The 14,188-nt window shown below is 45.1% G+C and overlaps 1 protein-coding gene across 1 annotated transcript in view; it reads right to left on the bottom strand.

The window, feature by feature from the left end:
• Positions 1-14,188, bottom strand: part of CNIH3 (cornichon family AMPA receptor auxiliary protein 3) — a 113,791-nt gene that overhangs the window by 62,838 nt on the left and 36,765 nt on the right. Inside the window, exon 2 of the mRNA XM_089918632.1 lies at positions 3,681-3,749. Within this exon, the coding sequence (XP_089774758.1) occupies positions 3,681-3,749 (69 nt within the window). The remainder of the gene's footprint in view (positions 1-3,680; positions 3,750-14,188) is intronic.

Genomic DNA, 14,188 nt, shown 5'->3' with positions numbered 1-14,188 from the left:
ATGAGATTCCTCGTGGATCAGGAGAAGACAGGTGGCTGGGATGCTTCAATTTCCCTAATTAAATCATAAATATAGTGATTCCTGTGCACCCTTTAAGCCCAGAGGAAAGAGCCCACATCAGGACAAATTAGCATCCACATGGCTAGGAAGACAGACCACATCCTCCTCAACCCACGTGTGTGCGCATGCGTGCACACACAAGCACAAACACAGCTGGGCACTGAGGCTGCCTAAATGGAGAATAGTGGGTAAAGGTGTGAGATAACAGGCATGTAAGAGGGAGGTTCAGGACACACGCTAGCTCCTTCCCCAGCAAGTCAGATCCTCTAAAGGACATTTCTCATTACTTTACAGTGATATTAAATGCCCAGCTGGCAAAAGGAAGGGGAAAGGGTTAACATGAGAAACTAGGAGTAAAAACAAACATTCCTCCTCTTCCTACCACATGGAAGAGGGGTCCACCCAGAGGGTCTGACAATATTTGGAGCTTAAATCCAAAGAACCAGTGGGCCTCATGCACATTGATTTAGAAATGCATCACACCGGGCTTCCCCGGTGGTGCAGTGGTTGAGAATCTGCCTGCTAATGCAGGGGACACGGGTTCGAGCCCTGGTCTGGGAGGATCCCACATGTCGTGGAGCGACTGGGCCCATGAGCCACAACTACTGAGCCTGTGCGCGTCTGGAGCCTGTGCTCCGCAACAAGAGAGGCTGCGATCGTGAGAGGCCCGCGCACCGCAATGAAGAGTGGCCCCTGCTTGCCACAACTAGAGAAAGCCCTTGCACAGAAATGAAGACCCAACAGAGCCAAAATTAATTAATTAATTAATAAACTCCTACCCCCAACATCTTCTTTAAAAAAAAAAAAGCATCACACCCATCAGCAATTGTTTGTAACACAAGTCCATCCAGGGCTGGAGTTACCGAGCAGGGAAGCAGCTTTGTCAAGCCACCTGAGCCTGAGATGCTGCTTCAGAGGATCTACAGGGGCCCAAAGAGCTTAAAGATGAGTTAAATGAGGCTTCCAAAGCGTTTAAGTTCCTCCCAGGGAGTAACATCATAAAAACTGGGGGAAATGTGTCTAATACACTTCCATTTAGGGTTTTTATGGATTTTTAAAAAAATCTCAGACAAGAGTCCTTTACTTAAGGGCTTGAGTCTATCCATGAGATGTCTGGCCTTCAGGGTCCAGATTCCTTAATTAATTCATTAACTAATTAAAAGTGTGGCTTTATTTTTTTTAATTTTTATTGGAGTATAGTTGATTTACAAAGTTGTGTTAGTTTCGGGTGTACAGTAAAGTGAATCAGTTATACATATACAGATATACACTCTTTGTAAGATTCTTTTCCCATATAGGTCTTTACAGAGTACTGAGTAGAGCTCCCTATACTATACAGTAGGTCCTTATTAGTTATCTATTTTATATATAGTGGTGTGTATATGTCAATCCCAATCTCCCAATTCATCCCCCACTTCCCCTGATAATCATAAATTTGTTTCCTACATCTGTGAAGAAGTGTGGCTTTAACAATAGGAATAAAGAGTTGAGATCCAGCTTCTCTGCTATGCAACCTCACCCTTCAGTCATTCATTCTTTCATCAACAAATAGTTATTTGAACGCCTACTGTGTGCAGTTTCTGTCCTTGCACTGACCTTGCACAGAAGCTCCCAGTGGGACATACACGGGTCCTAATTTTCTTTGTTCTGCCCGAACTAAGGAACCTGCCAAGGTGAGATGGAAACGGGCTCCACAAACCTGTCTCATGGTTTGGCCAACCTCCTGCACCCCAGTGTTGAATTCGCATGATGGAATTGAGGGGCAGGGCACTATTTCTTCACTAGTATTTACCCTGGGATCACACAAGAAACTCTGGGTGTTCTAAGTGAGCCGCTTTCTAACTTGAGCCCAAGCCACCAGGAGGAAGGGAAGCAGGCTCTTGACTCCCTGGCATTCCAAACAGAAGCACCCTCTTGGACTAGGGCAGCTCTGTGCACCTGGTCGATGTTGACGAGCCAAGTGTGTGATGCTGGGGCCAAACACAAAAACATCCAGAAAGAAAGGAGACCAAAGGTGCAACGCGTTCAGGCCTACAGGAGCCAAGTTATCACTGGTGGTGGTGAGGCTGGCAGTTGGAAACAAAACGGATTTTAATAATGACAAGTTTCATAAGATATAGTAAGTTTTCAGGTGGATCTTGGGGATTCTTCCAACTTGTCACAAAATTCCACTTCACACAGTTGACTTGGAGAGGGTTAGGCTCTCTTTCATAGAATCAAAGAATTTGATGCCAAAGGGATTATAAAATCAGGCTTTTAAAGGCACAATGTAGAGTAGGTGGTAAGAACACAGGCAGACTTGGGCTCCAATCCTGACTTCACTGCTCATGAGCTTTGAGTCCTTGGATAAGAGTCTATAAACTGGGTAAATAATGCCTGTCTAGCAGAGCTGTGAGGATTATAGGTTACATATATATAGGTCCTAGCATGTAGTAAAAACTCAAAAAAACAACTCCAATAATAACCCTGTACTTTACAGAGGGTGACACCAAAGCCTGCTCCCCTGGTCTTCTGGTACCTCCCTAAGAGCACAGCCCTCTTCAGGGGGCCTGCAGTTAAGGAGAACAGACCTCTTGTCCCTGTCACTAAAGAATGATGCCATAAGCCGTCCAGGTTAATATTCATACTAATATATATTTTTCATATGTATATATATTCACACTAGAAAATTCTGGTGTTCTCTCTAAAACTTCTGACTCAAGCTATCAAGAGAATTATTAAAACAAAGCGTGCCTTAGCGCTGGAAACCAGGGCCTGGAAGGAAGTTCAGCCCAATGCAGGTCCAGCGAGCTTAGACTGAGAGATGGACTCGCATGAACTGTGAGCTCCATCCTTTGGGCCCGGAAAAGGCTCTGTCCACAGGCAGGCTGGTGCCTGGCTCTGGGATGTGGGCTGCACTGAGTAGATGGGCGGACAGCCAACACCCACCCCCACTCAACAGACGTGAGGTCCCCCTCCTCTCCCCGCGTCGAGGCCTCTTTCTGCATCCATTCCAGGGCACGTGGGAGGGCAGCAGGCACGGCCCGACAAGCCAGATGGCGCAGCAGAACTCTGGGAAGAGCAGGTGCTGGGGCAGGAGGTCTCTCACATGCTGAACCCGGACCGGACAACCAGACGGCATCGGGCTCCCCAGGGGGAGGCAAGCTGACCTCAGGCCTGCAGAGCCTCCCGAGATGAAGGCTTCCCGGGTGACGGATATGGGGTGAGTAGCTGCATACATCAACCCCCCTGCAAGCCTCCCTCGGAGAAACCTGGCCAAGTGCAGAGCGGGGACAGCCATGGTGATGCTCCTACACCTGCCAACATGGTGGCCAGCCTGAGCCTCTCTCCTTGTTTAAGGGGGTGTAGCCAAAACCCACTAACATGGGGCCTTGAGGACTCCGCAGCCACATCACACAGACCTCTCCCACCCGGGGGGTGGGACTGCTATACTTGACTTTGCATGATAAATGGAGACCTCAACCGCCTGAGGAAGGACCGCCCCGAGCCAGGCATGGAGGTGCGGCCCGGGCCGAGCCTGCGCTTCACTCGTCCTACTCATGGAGACCTCGCCCTCCTTCACAGACCCTGGGTGGCCTGGGGTGACACCACCCTTCCGGCCACCAGCACCCACCACTTACCGCGTGAACAGGGTTGCACTGGTCGATGGGGTTCTTAAAATCCGTCCTTAACTCATCAAAGGCAATTATCTGAAACAGAAAACACAGAATCAAGATGTTAGTGTCAATGCACCACATCAAAAGCTTCCTCTGATTTGGTCCAAAATAACTCAGGAGGCGGGCAAAGTATATCAATGACACAAGACTGGCCAGGAGTCAATCACTGTCAAAGCTGGTAATGGGCACCTGGGGTTGATTGTACTCTCCTGTCTATGTCTGTGTATGCTTAAAAATCCCCAAAAGAGGGCTTCCCTGGTGGCGCAACGGTGGAGAGTCCGCCTGCCGACGCAGGGGACACGGGTTTGTGCCCTGGTCCGGGAAGATCCCACATGCCGCGGAGCGGCTGGGCCCGTGAGCCATGGCCACTGAGCCTGCGCGTCCGGAGCCTGTGCTCCGCAACGGGAGAGGCTACAGCAGTGAGAGGCCTGCGTACCGCAAAAAAAAAAAAAAAAAAATCCCCATAAGAGGGAACGGGAGGGATGTTGTTTAAGGGTAGATACTTAAAACTAACAGATAAATAAGTCCTGGAGACCTAACACAGTACAGTGATCATAGACAACAAAATCGTATTATAAACATTAAACTTGCTAAGAGACTACTAGATCTTAATTGTTCCCAGTACTTGAAGAAATGGTAACTATGTGATGGGACAGAGGTGTTAGCTAACGCTACAGTGGCAACCATATTGCAACATAAATGTAGCAAATCTCTAGGCTGTACACCTTAAATGTACTCAATGCTGTATGTCAAATATATCTCAATTTTTTACATCCCCAAAATAAAGTTTTTTAAGTTTCCTGTGCTTCACAAAAATGTAGAGAAAACTCTGTTTCGATGAGAGTAGTTTGAGGTTTGGATAAAGGCATACAAAAATTTAAAACTTCAAACCAGCACGTTCCATTTTCTCCTTCAGGAAAAAGCTGTTTACTTTTTATTTTTGTTTATTCTGGCAGAGATGCTGATTAGAAGTTAAATGGATAGAAGTCAGGCAAATGGGAGAAGAGAAAAATCAAGAAAGCAGAGTTGACAGGAATAGAAACAACCCAATCTCTAGCCGTCCACAGCCTGGACGATCAGCTCCTGGACAGTCAAGGCGTCACACCTTGGTCCATTGGACTTGGGTTCTCAAGGTCATTCTGGACAGAGACTCAGAGGTCCCCAGAGAGCAATGGTTTCCCCCTTTGTCTGGAGGGGAGAATGTTGGAAGTGACCTTCTCTGGTCACAGAACGAGGCGTGACCCAGGCACAGAAAGAACTAACTAGAGGTGAAGCTTCCTAACCCCGGCCCACCTTGTCCCCCAGATGTCCCCAGGGAGACTCAGGGACAGAACAAGGTGGTATTCAGACAGGAGAGTGTCCTCTCTTAGGGTGTGGACGTCTTAGGTCCTCTCCTGGGCTGCACACAAATGGACAAACCAACTCCCCCAGGAAGGCACATCCCAGGGGTCCCTGAACACTTGGCAGAATTGCTGAAGCAATGAAGCTGCCACCCCACCCTCAACAGTCCCTGTTCCTGCAGCATGGAGGTGAAAGTAAGTACCAAGTGAGGGAAAACAACACGCTTCCCTCGAAAAGGCAAGCATGCTTTTAGAGCAATCACGTGTCATCCTGATTTCAATACTCCTGCAGAATTAGGGAGAAATTCTAGTACAAGTTGTATTAAATAGACACATTTCTATATCACCCCTCGCCAGATAGGTCATTATCCAGCCTATACCTGAACCCTGTAGTAACAAGAAACTCACCGCTTCCTGAGGACGCTCCTTCCGTCCCTGGTTACCTCTAGTTAATCATCTTCCTTTACTGAACTTACGTATAACTCCCTAAGGTGCCACCCACACGCTAAGCCAGGGTCAGCAAACTACCGCCCGCAGGCCAAATCTAGCCTGCCACACATATCTGTACAACTTGTGCGCTAACAATGGTTTTTACACCTTTAATATAGTAGAAAAAAATCAAAAGAAGAATACTATTTTGTGGCATGTAAAAACTATATCATATTCAAATTTCAATTTCCATCAATAAAGGTTCACTGGAACACAGACACAATGATTCTTTTATATATGGTCTATATTCTTACACTATGATGGCAGAGCTGAGTAGCTGCACAGACACCATATGGCCAGCAAAGCCCAAAATAGTTATTAGTATCTCATCCTTTACAAAAAAAAAATTTGCCAACCCCTATTCTATTATTTCTCCTCTAGAGTGGCAGTGTCCAATATGGTAGCCACATTTGGCTATTTTAATTAGTTAAAATTAAATGTAAAATTCAGTCACTACACTTTAATTGCTCAAAATCACATCTGTCTAGTAGCTATTAAACGGCACAGATGTAAAACATTCCCATCATCACAGAAAGTTCTATTGTGTACAGCACTGCTTTAGAGGCACAGAGAATCGTTGAATCACTCTTCCACAAGAAACCCCTTTAAGTATTGCCGGCTATGGTGAATGCAGCCAATCTTTCTTCTTCAGGCGAAATCTCTCCAACCTTTACTTAGATTAACTGGCACTAAGTTACCTCATCATTCTGATTTCCCTTCACTGACATTACAGGTTGTAAATGTCTTTACTAAAACATGATTGTCAGAACTGAACACCATACTCAAGGTGAGGTCAGCTGGCTCAGAGAGTAAACGTCTCACTCCCCTCCTCTGTGCTGTAAACTATGCCTCTGTTAATGTAACCTGATAGCATTAACCTACTGGTAGCCACATCACACTCCTGGTTTCATACCGAGCTTGCATTGCCTAAAAGCCCAGGTCTTCTTCATGTGCTTCAGTTTAACTAAGCCCACCTCATTCCAACATGTCCATTATTGGATTTGGGCACCTAAGAGCAGAAACTGACATTTATCCCTTTTAATTCCTCCCTATGGGTCTAATCTGTTGAGATATGATCTATCTCCCAACTACAAATCCTAATGAACATAATGTGTTCATTATCCACATTCACCGTGATCTAAATACAAACAGAGCAGGACCAAGGGCAGAACCCAAAGCTCGCCACTCCTAGCTCCCAGGAGGCTGACATAAGCAATCTTTTGGCTCATTATTTACCTAATTATAAAGACAATTCATCATATTTTGATCCAGTCAACTGAAAGTAAATCTCTGGATAGCATCAGAACCCCATAACTGTTGGTGCAGCATATATAAGCTCCCCAAAGAGGCCGGAAGCTCAGCGACGGAAGGAGTCAAGCCCTACGTCATGGCCATGACTGAAGACACACTTGTGTAATTCCCACCTCCATCCCTGACCTGGGCCCATGTCCCTGTCTAAGTGCCGGGACGTGGGTCTGGGCTGAAGGGAGCAAAGGCTGCCGGTGCATAAAGCAGCAGGAGAGGAGCCATGGGGATTCCGAGTTGCTAAGTGCACCTGAGAGCAGGCAACCACTGCCCAACTCAGGTCCTGACTTGGAGGAGGGTGTGAAGAGAGGAAGGCCAGAGTGCAGCTTACGCCTTTGAGCTCCATGAGATAACGGGTACTTTCTGATGATGGTGATGACGATGTGCACAGTGAGGATAAAGGCTTTCAGCATCCCTACCCCCGCTAACTACTCACTAAATGATCCTTCCATTCACTTGACAAACATTCAGTGAGCACCTTTCACACACAGGCACTGACGGGGCTAGCCCCTGCAGGTACAAAAATCAACAAGATACAGATCCTGTCCTCACCAAGTTCCTGGGCTAGAAAGGAAGACAAGCATGTCAACAAATCATTCTGCTACAATGTGATACGTGCTATATAAACAAGACGACTATAATAATAGCTAACATTTAGTGCATGCTCATTATATCCCAGCACCTCCACAGTCAAAACACGGAACGGCTCCATCACCCCCCAAAATTCTCTCCTGTTGCTCCTTTGGAGCCAACCCTTCCCCCATCCCTAACCCTAACCTCACCCCCACCCCCTACCCCGACCCGGCAACCATGAACCTCTTCTCCATCCCTATAGTTTTGTCTTTTCCGGAAAGTCATGTAAGTGCCACCACGCCGTATCTTGGGTTTTGAGTCTGGTTTCGTTCACTTAAGGTAATGCATTTAAGATTCAGCCACGTTGTTGCCTGTAGCATCAGTTTGTTCCTTTTTGTTGCTGAGTAGTATTCCATTACAGAGACGAACCACGGTTTATTCATTCACCTGTTAAAGAACATGTGGGTTGTTTCCAGTTTTTTACAGTTATGAATAAAGCTGCTAGAGGCATCTGCATAACAGTTTTCATCTAAATGTAAGTTTTCAATTTTCTTTGGCAAAGAGGAAATGGATCGCTGGTTCATGTGGTAAGTGCATGTTTATAAAAGAAATGGAGAAACTCTTTTCCAAAGTGGCTGTACCATTCTGTATGCCCACCAGCAACATATGAGAGTTCCAGTCCCTCCACTTCCTCACCAAAACTTAGTATTGTCAGTTTGGGTTTCTTTCATTTTAGCCATTTCAATGGGTGTGTAGAGGTATCTCATTATAATTTTAATTTGCATTTCTCCAGTGACTAATTACGTTGAGCAGCTTTTCAGGGGCTTAATGGCCATCTGTGTGTCTTCTTTGGTGAAGGGTGTGTTTAAATCATTTGCCTATTTTATTTTCTTAAATTTAGCTGCTTTCTTATTGATGATTTTTGAGAATTCTTTATACATTCTGGATACAAGTCCTTTGTCAGTTATGCAAATTGCGAATTAAAAAAAATTTTTTAATTGAAGAATAGTTGACTTATAATATTGTGTTAGTTTCTGGCGTATAGCAAAGTGATTCAGCTGTATGTATATAGATATATTATTTTTCATATTCTTTTCCATTACGGTTCGTTACAAGATATTGAGTATAGTACAAGTTATTGTGCTATACAGTAGGACCTTGTTGTTTATCTTTTATATATAGTAGTGTGTATCTGCTAATCCCAAACTCCTAATTTATCCCCCCACCCCACTTTCCCCTTTGGTAACCACAAGTTTGTTTTCTATGTCTGTGAGTCTATTTCTGTTTTGTAAATAAGTTCATTTGTATCGTATGCAAATATTTTCTTCTATTCTGTATCTTGTCTTTTCATTCTTTATAGGATGTTTCTCAGAGCAAAAGTTTTTCATTTTAACGTTTAACAGTTTATCCAATTTATCAATTTTTCTTATATTGATCATACTTTTGGTGTTGGATCTAAGAACTCTTTTGGATCTAAGAACTCGTAAGGCCACAGAGATTTTCTCCTAGGTTTTTCTTCTAAAACCTAGGGTTTTCTTTATGGTTTAAACTAAAAATTCAATTTCTTTAATAGATTTAGGACTATCCGTTTATTTATTTCTTATTACATGAGCTTGGAGCATTTGTGACCTTAAGGAACTGGCTGATTTCACCAAAGTTGTCAAATTTATAGGTCGAATTTATATTCCGAGCCACCCTCACTGCTTGTTTCATTTTCCCTCATAGGGTATCTCCCCTCTTGGTTTTCTTGCTAAACTTTTGAGATGGAGGCTTGAGTGAGCACAGAAAAGGCTAGAAAAGGCAGCAGCTGAACAGTGGAAACAAAGCAAGAGAAACAGTTCTTCCACAAGCTGCGTAACAGAGGTTCTAGCTAATCAGATTGTCTATGACCTTGCCTGGGGCTGGGCTGTGCAGGAGATGATGCTCAAGAGGGAGAGAAGGTCAGATGCCAGGACCTAGTTCTGTATAGAGCTGGAGGCTCCAAGAGAGGCAGAGCCAGGGGCTGGGGAGTCCACAGAGAAGTCCAGAAAGGAAGGGAGCTCCAAGAAGAGAAACACACTCGATGAGAAGCTGTTTCTGTGAAACTTGAGCCCTGACTCTGCCACCACTAGTCTTGGGCTAACTCATCCCCCAAAAGTCCTGACCCAAACCCTCCAGCTGCTCCCCAGCACCCCTGGCCCCAGGATCATGAATCAACAATTCACTGGCCTTTGGAAGAATTAATATTGTTAAAATGGCCTTACTACCCAAAGCAATCTACAGATTTTATGTGATCCCTATCAAAGTACCCATGACATATTTTACAGAAATAGAACAAATAATCCTAAAATTTATATGGAAGCACAAAAGACCCAGAATTGCCAAAGCAATCCTGAGGAAAAAGAACGAAGCAGGAGGCATAACCCTCTCAACTTCAGACAATACTACAAAGCTACAGTCATCAAAACAGCATGGTATTGGCACAAAAACAGACATACGTATCAATGGAACAGAATAGAGAGCCCAGAAATAAATCCTCACACCTACGGTCAAGTAATCTTTGACAAAGGAGGCAAGGATATACAATGGAGAAAAGACAGTCTCTTCAGCAAGTGGTGCTGGGGGAGCTGGAGAGCTGCATGTAAATCAATGAAGTTAGAACACTGTCTCACACCACACACAAAAATAAACTCAAAATGGGTTAAAGACTTAAATATAAGACATGACACCATAAAATTCCTAGAAGAGAACACAGGCAAAACATTCTCTGATGTAAACCATAGCAATGTTTTCTTAGGGCAGTCTCCTAAGGCAAAAGAAATAAAAGCAAAAAAAAAAAAGAGAGAGAGAGACCTAATCAAATCAAACTTATAAGCTTTTGCACACCAAAGGAAACCATAAACCAAACGAAAAGACAACCTACAGAATGGGAGAAAATATCTGCAAGTGATACGACTGACAAGGAATTAATTCCCAAATTATACAAAGAGCTGATATAGCTCAGTATCAAAAAACAAAAACTCAAAAACTGGGCAGGAGACCTAAATAGACATTCCTGCAAAGAAGACATACAGATGGCAAATAGGCACATGAAAAGATGCTCAACATCACTAATACTAGAGAAATGCAAATCAAAACTACAATGAGGTATCACCTCACACCAGTCAGAATGGCCATCATTAGAAAGCCTACGAATAATAAATGCTGGAGAGGGTGTGGAGAAAAGATGACCCCCCTACACTGCTGGTGGGAATGTAAACTGGTGCAGCCACTATGGAAAACAGTATGGAGTTTCCTTAAAAAAAAAAAAAATAGAGCTACCATACAATCCAGCAATCCCACTCATAGGCATATATATGGAAAAGATGAAAACTCAAATTTGAAAAGATGTGGGCCTCCTTGGTGGCGCAGTGGTTGAGAGTCCGCCTGCCGATGCAGGGGGCACGGGTTCGTGCCCCGGTCCGGGAAGATCCCACATGCCGCGGAGCGGCTGGGCCCGTGAGCCATGGCTGCTGGGCCTGCGTGTCCGGAGCCTGTGCTCTGCAACGAGAGAGGCCACAACAGTGAGAGGCCCGTGTACTGCAAAAAAATAAATAAATAAAATAAAATGTCTCAAAGTTGAAAAAAAAAAATTTGAAAAGATGTATGGGCCCCAATGTTCATGGCACCACTATTTACAGTAGCCAAGACATGGAAGCAACCTAAATGTCCATTGACAGATGAATAGATAAAGATGTGGTATATATATATACCATGGAATGTTACTCAGCCATAAAAAAGAATGAAATAATGTCATTTGCAGCAACATAGACGGAACTAGAGATTATCATACTAAGTGAAGTAAGTCAGAGAAAGACAAGTATCATATGACATCACTTATATGTGGAATCTAAAAGAATGATACAAATGGGCTTTTTTACAAAACTGAAATAGACTCACAGACATAGAAACAAATTTATGGTTACTAAAGGGGAAAGGGGGGGAGGGATAAATTAGGAGCTTGGGATTAACAGATACGCACTACTATATATAAAATAGATAAACAACAAGGTCCTACTGTTTAGCACAGGGAACTATATTCAATATCTTGTAATAATCTATAATGGAAGAGAATCTAAAAAAGTATATACATAAAACTGAATCACCTTGCTGTATATCAGAAACTAACACAACATTGTAAACCAACTATACTTCAATAAAAATTCACTGGTTAAAATGAAGGCCCTGTGAGGGGCCTCACCAGGGATCACAGCCCCTCCTGTGCAATGTCAGCCGGGTGTGGGTCAGCCCTAACTCTAGACAGCCTCCATCCCATCGGGCCTCATCCCGAGGTGGGAAGCAGCCTGGACGCACTTCAAGAGGCAGGGAATTACAGAAATCCTCTACAAAGCATCTCAAGAAGGCTTCTTTCTTTAGGCCCACAGCGTTTATAATTAGGAGATCAAAAGTCACCTTGCTTGTCTGAAACAGTTATTCTGCTAAAAATAACTATGCTCTACTATGAAAAAACCTTCCTGGAAGAGTAAGAATGAGAGAAAATTCAACCTCCATTAGCTAATAAGTCCCCAGGGCTGCCCCATCACAGAGTTTAGCATTCGGAGAAGCCTCTTTTGTCTGGAACATTCTCTCCCCTGTGTTCGTTCCACAGTGTCCTCTGGTTTCTGAAAGATCTACACTGGTTGAAGCCTCACAATCTTGGATTTGTATCACATTATCTCACTGAAACATTCCATCTGCACAAGGACTCCGTGCACTGGATGTCCCCCTAGTGTACAGTTCGGGAAACCAAGCCCCAGGCAGAGTGTTTGAATGAAGTACTGGCCATGGCACAGTGGGTGAGTAACAGCCCACACCAGGAACCGGGTTTCTGAATCCTGATCAGCTACGCTCCATGTAGCACAGTGCGTCGTCTCTCTGTGACTTGAAATCGTTAAAAGAAAGTGCTGAGTTATTAAAGATGCCCAAAAGACTCTTTCCTAGGCACCCACCATGTCCCTGGCACTGCTCTTGGCTCTGGAATACAGTGGTGAGCCAGAAGATAAGGTCCCTGTGCTCACAGACAGGGGCAGGGGATGGAATCAATAAATAAACAAGAAAAATATCTTAAAATGATAGGCTGCCTGAAGAAAGTATAATACAACAGGGTGATATGAAGACCTAGAATTGGAGGGTGGTCAAGGAAGGCCTCTTGGAGGAGGTGCCGTTTCAGGTGAGAGGCTGAATGACCAGGAGCCAGACGTGGAAATTTCCAGAAGGAAGTTACTAGGGCCTGCAGAGGCCCTAGTGGGAAACAAGGTCGGCAGGGATGAGGTGCCGAAAGGCCACGGCAGCTGAAGCCCAGTGACAGAAAGAGACACTGGGAGGGGATGAGGCCAAGAGCGGGACTGACCAAGAATCCCACCTGGTGTGGGACCCATCTAACCGGCTCCGCGAAGCAGACCTGTGAGCTGAAACCCTGCTCAGCCCAACAGCTCCATTGGTGATACGGCCTCTACGTTACTCACAGAACTGAGTGCGTTTGCTGCTTGTGGTCTCACGATCCAACAGAGGGGTGGTACCGAGGGGGACGTTGACGAGACAGGTCAGCGTGTGTGAATGCCGTGTCAGGTATGCACACCGAGGAGCAGGCAGTGGGATGACGATCTTTGGGTCCTTTCTGCAAGGCCGCCAATTCACCCAAAAGAAAAGTCAGTGGTCAGAGGCAGTAAGAGAAAAGGCCAGGAATCCTGGCTAGTCAGACCCAGGAAGCCAGAGAATGATTTGGGGCTAACCCACCCCAGAGACCAATCGGACACTGGGAAAAGCTGTCCAAAGTCTTCTAACGAGAGGACACGTGGGGCCTGAGCCCCCCAGAATTTCCGCCTACCGATCCACCTATCAACAGGGACAGCTCTGTCACCCAGGTGTGCATTCAGACTCCTATCTACAGTAGGGCCACCTGGGCAGAACTTCTTGATTTCTCCATGTTATAAGTTGAATAGTGTCCCCCCCAAAGTCACCTCAAACCTCAGAATGTGGCCTTATTTGGAAATAGGGTCTCTACGGATATAATCAGTTAAAATGAGATCATACTAGACTAGAGGCCCAAAATCCAGCATCCTTATAAGACACAGAAAAGGACACACAGAAATGGGGAGTGATGCAGCCACAAACCAAGGAGCACCGAGGGTTGTCAGGGGCTACCAGAAGCCGGAAGACACAGGGAAGGATCTTCCCTAGAGCCGTCAGGGGGAGTAGGGCCCTGCCCTGACTTCACACTTCCAGCTTCCAGAACTATGAGCGAATAAATTCCAATTAAGTCACCTAGTTTGTGGTAATTAGTTAAGGCAACCCTGGGAAACATATAGAGTCCACTTGCAAAATAGCTGAAACCGTTGCTGCTGTGACCTAAGATGTTATCAGGAAAAAATGGCTTTCGGTGCCACCAGTGAATGTTAGTTAGTGAAAGAAACAGACAGGAGCATTTCCAACCCAAAATAAATACCTCCCCGGGGAAGCAGGCTTTTATACTCACTTACAAGCCTTCCTGTAAGTTCCCTAAAGCCACACTAAGAATATACTTCTAATTTAGAAAGAAGTCAGTTTTTCACTTCCTCTCCATGCCTTGTCCCAACAAGAGCAATTCCTTCAAACCACTGCCCCAGCCTTGGGGCCGTTTTTGAGAGTCAGGAGCTCCACCGGATGGGAGAGAGACGGGGCACGGGAACAGCTTTATTGGCTGTACCACATGGGGCTTAGGTCTAGTGTCGCTTTTACGTCTGACGCTGGAGCAGCTGAAGAGTCCTA

Source organism: Delphinapterus leucas, chromosome 1 (assembly GCF_059928025.1).
Source record: "Delphinapterus leucas isolate spDelLeu-1000000601 "Yukka" chromosome 1, BTC_Dleu_Yukka2, whole genome shotgun sequence".
NCBI lineage: Eukaryota > Metazoa > Chordata > Mammalia > Artiodactyla > Monodontidae > Delphinapterus > Delphinapterus leucas.
Note: the sequence above shows the minus strand (reverse complement) of the source record. Positions and strands in the feature narration are given on the sequence as shown.